We start from the raw sequence: 4,854 nt of genomic DNA on the forward strand, positions 1-4,854 counted from the left end.
CACTGGGTGTCGTATATAAGCCAATCTGACAATAAATTATATTTTAAAAAATAAAAAGTAAAAAAATAAAATTTGCCCTGGCTTGCTTTCACTACTGGAGGAAAAAGGTGACAGGAGTATAGTTTTATACCCTATATAAAAGACACACCAAAGGATATACAGGAGATTGTCCTGCTCTCCTGAATTCCAGGGAAAGCCTAATCTTGCCCCTGGCATGGGTTAGTCATGAGTGTGTCCAGATAATTTATAATTACATATTCATAGTTAAAGAGTCCCTACAGAGTACAAACCTGTTTCTGGCTTTCCTGAAGTTGGGAATTTTCACTCAAAGCATCTTTTATAGCTATCTTAAGTCGTTCTTCATTCATTTGAAATATTTTGAAGGTCGTTTTGGCCTAAGTAAAACACAACATATCAAGCTTATAAGAATTCATTTAATAGCTCTTTTTTATACATACTCCATAAAACATGGAATTGAAGTAAAAAAAACATGTCACTATTAACAGGAAAGACAGTATGGGGTAGCAGAAAAAAAGCTACCAGGGTCCAGTCAAGGCTCTGCTACTAACTCACCATGTGACCTTGGACAAATGATTTAACCTCTTGTAACCTTTAACGTACTGTGTAGCAAATTTTGTTAACTTCTTATTATCTGCCTCTCTTAACAGAATTTAAACTCACTAAGAACTTTTCTATTTTATCTACTAATGTTAAGTACCAAGCACTTTCAACGATGGTACATAGCAAGAGCTCAATAAATACCTGTCGAATAAAACACTTTCCTAAAGTAACTTCTATAAAAGAACTACATCTACAAGACCCCTAAGTCTCATATTCTAGTATTATATCTCCTTCTTGAATCATGAAATAGTAAAATTAAAATGATTTTCAAAAGCAATAGACCTTCTAGACTAATTCAACTTACTTCAGCCACTTGTGATTTGAGAGATTTTGATTCATCTTCTAGAGACTGTATCTTTTTTGAAATATCCACCATCTGGAAAGACAGTATCACTCTGTAAACAAGTATGTACTAAAATTTTCCAGTTTCCAAGAGGTCATATATCTTAGATATATTGTTAAACTTAACACTTGCACTCAAAAACTGAGGACTTGCCTTAAGAAACCTTGTCAGCCATATATGCTTACAGGGATTTAATCAATTACAACAACAGTAATTCATCTCACCTTTACTATTTCATAACATTTAAGTTATATAGGCTCAAGATAAACCCACTAACATCGTATCTTACTAAATAATCTGACACACATCTAGATCTTCTTTACAACAGATTTTAAAATAACAAAGTTAAAATGTTCTCAAAATAACTTCTGAATATTAAAAAAAATCCACTATGTATGTGATTATTCAACTTTATTTATGTAAGCTATTTCCATAACATATAGAAAATTTCTGTAAGAATATGTAAGAAACTTAATATGGAAATGGTAACCTCTAACAAATAAAAAAGCTACTGGATCTGGAAATTTTTACTCTCACCATAACAGTCGTCTGTATGTTTTGGATTTTTTAGAGTACATATAATACTTTAACTGATACCTATTAATTTTTTTAAACTCAATAACTTCCCTTTTCCTGCAGTTTCCTCAAACACAAAAGCCTTACCAATTCATCTTGTTCAGAATGCTTAGATTCCTCTTCTTTTAACTGGTTTTCCAGAAAAAGTATTTCATCCTCAAGTTCAGATTTGGAGCTGTTCAGCTTTTCATAGACTGCCTAAAAGAGGAAGCCAACTTAATCAGACAGGCGTAGGGTTTTTTGATTATGATAAATCAGGTAAGTATAATCAAACAGATATATTTTAAATAAATTTAGTTTACATATTAGTTCATTTTTATGATATTCAAATAATAGCAATACTAGCAGGGGTCAGCAATTTTTTCCTATAAAGAGCCAGAGAATAAATATTTTAGGCTTGTAGGCCATGTAGTCTCTGTCCCAACTACCCAACTATGACTATGTAGTGAGAAACCAAAGACATTATGTAAATGAATGAGCATACTGTGTTTCAATAACATTTATTTACAGGGACACCTGGGTGGCTCAGTTGGTTAAGTGTCTGACTCTTGATTTCAGCTCAGGTCCTAATCTCATGGTCATGAGCTGGAGCCCCATGTCAGGCTCCACACTGGGCAGGGAGCCTACTTAAGATTCTCTCTCCCTTGCCCTCTGCCACTCATGTGCTTGGACGTACTCTCTCTCAAAATATTTTTTTAATTTTATTTAAAATCTGGTTAAAAATGAGCAGAGGACCTAAACATTTTTCCAAAGAAGACATGTAGGTGGCCAACAAACACATGAAAAGACCCCAACATCACTGATCATGAGGGAAGTAAAAATCAAAACTACAATGAGGTGTCATCTCACTCCTGTCAAAATGGTCAAAATAAAAAAGACAAAAAATAACAAGTGTTGGCAAGCATGTGGAGAAAATGGAACCCTGTGCACTGCTGCTGCGAATGTAAACTGGTATAGCCACTGTGGAAAACAGTAGAGAGATGCTTCAAAAAATTAAAAACAGAAATACTATATGATCCAATAATTCCACTACTATTTATTCAAAGAAAACTAAAACACTAATTCAAATAGATATGCACACCTGTATGTTTACTGCAGCCTTATTTACAACAGCCAAAATATGGAAGCAACATTAAGTGTCCATTGATGGATGAATGGATAAAGATATGGTATATATACAGATGGAATATCATGTAACCATAAAAAGAGGATAAGACTTGCCATTTGTGACAATGTAGATGGACCTAAAGGGTATTATGCTAACTGAAAAAGACAAATACCAAATGATTTCATTCATATGTGGAATCTAAAAACAAAATAAATAAAAAGCAGAATCAGACCTACAAAATCAGGGAATAAACTGATGGTTGCCACAGGAAAGGCAGTGGGAGATGAGCCAAATGGGTGAAATAGAGTAAGTGATAGATTTACAGTTATGGAATGAAAAAGTCATGGGAATAAGAGGTACAGCATAGAAAATACAGTCAATGAGACTGTAATAGTGTTGTACGGTAACATATGTGCACCTGTGGGGAGCACAGCATAAAGTATAGGGATACTGAATCACTATGCTGTAACATCTCTATCAACTACACTCAAATAAAAAACAAATTAAAAAGAAAAAAAAAGAAAAAACAGAGCCCAGAATATAATTTGCCAACCTCTGCTCTAAACCGTTCATTTAAGGGAAAAAATGAGAAGTATGATTTAATATGAAGACATAATAAAAAATTAACTAAAAAATAACCAAGATTGCTTCATAATATTCTGCATTGAATTATAGCATTTTCTCAGATTTTTTTAATTTAAAGTGATTAGTTATCGAATTATTCCAATTTGATTTTAAATACCATAACAAACGTACCTCTGATATTTGTGATCCTTCAACAAACTTGTTAAAAAAGAAAATAAACCAAAAGATTCAAAGAATTTAATGGAGGCCAAAAAAATAAGAAGTACAGGTACATATAATATTATAGTGGTTAAAACAATTATTTCTATATATTTCCCCAAACGTGGTTATTTGATTATATGAATTCCCTGACTTGAATCAAAATTAGTCTATTTTTTTCTTTTATCAACCATGAAATCTTTGTAATTCTATCAAGTATAGTTAATACTAAATTACATAAATCAATTTTAAAAATAAACACTACATGGTTCTTAAAATTACTAAAATCAGAGAAAAACTTCCAAAATGTCCGTTTAAATTTTACTACTATATATCATGTAAATTCAGTGTCTTAAAAATAAATTGGTATATTTAAAAATAAATAAATAAATAAATAAATAAATAGGTATGTTTTATTTTACACACAGCACTACCAATAGCTTTTGTTGTCCAGTTTTTGCTCTTCTGTTAGAAGGCTAAATTCCTTCTACAGTTCTTTCTTTTTTAATCAAACTAGTAAGTTACTATTGAACAGTAATTAAAACAGGTCAAGAGATAAAATAATTTCAACATGTTCTTGAAGATATCAATAGGTAACAAATGAAGAAAGAAAAGATTAAGAAATATACCTCATTTGGAATTCAATTCACAACTTCCTTCAGACTCTACTAGGAAATTCTGAAACATGACCTACAGACTTTTAATTCCAGTTAGTTAACATCCACTGTTATACTTATAGACTTCCTGTTGATTATGAACATCAGTGATTATTAACAGCCAAGCTGGACTAAACACATACACCAAAGGTACAAAAGTCCATTGTTTTCTACTTAATAGTAGCTTTTTACAACACTTCCACCACTAAGCAGTAACAAGGCACTACTATTTTTTGCCTTATTTTGTTGTAGCTTAGCTAAATAACAAATTTTTAATATTTCCCTTCTTACTATTGGCTAAATCATACCTGGCTCAAGAGAGCTAACTACACATCTCTCTTCCAAATTCCACATTTAGTGATACCATGTTGATACCTTGAAATTGGGAATATTTACACAATAGAACGCAGCAAATACTACAAATAAGTATGCCTGCTTTTCAGAGAGCCAGCTGTTAAACATTTGCCAGCACATCACTGCTTAAATCTTTGGTCTAGGAGCCCCTAACTGGCTCAGTCAGTTAGGCATCCAGCTCAACTCTTGATTTTGGCTTAGGTCAGGATCTTACGGTTTGTGAGTTCAAGCCCTGCGTATCTGCACTGGCAGTGAAGAGCCTGCTTGGAATTCTGTCTCTCCCTTCTCTCTGCCTTCCCTTACCCCCAACTTGTGCATGTTCTTCTTTCTCTCAAAAATAAATAAACATTAAAAAAAAAAAAAAACTCTGGTCTAAATCTAGTCAGCTCTTAAAACACTGGGAATGAAGTAAA

General features: G+C 32.5%; 1 protein-coding gene across 5 annotated transcripts in view; it reads right to left on the minus strand.

Annotated features, from left to right (window-relative positions):
* Positions 1-4,854, minus strand: part of MIA2 (MIA SH3 domain ER export factor 2) — a 114,096-nt gene that overhangs the window by 52,853 nt on the left and 56,389 nt on the right. For all 5 annotated transcript variants that reach the window (XM_077769186.1, XM_077769190.1, XM_077769188.1 and 2 more), the window contains 3 exons: positions 1,628-1,738; positions 926-997; positions 291-395 (listed from right to left, as the gene is read on the minus strand). In XM_077769186.1, the coding sequence (XP_077625312.1) occupies positions 291-395; positions 926-997; positions 1,628-1,738 (288 nt within the window). The remainder of the gene's footprint in view (positions 1-290; positions 396-925; positions 998-1,627; positions 1,739-4,854) is intronic.

This window comes from Crocuta crocuta, unplaced genomic scaffold (assembly GCF_008692635.1).
Source record: "Crocuta crocuta isolate KB4526 unplaced genomic scaffold, BGI_CrCroc_1.0 scaffold65, whole genome shotgun sequence".
NCBI lineage: Eukaryota > Metazoa > Chordata > Mammalia > Carnivora > Hyaenidae > Crocuta > Crocuta crocuta.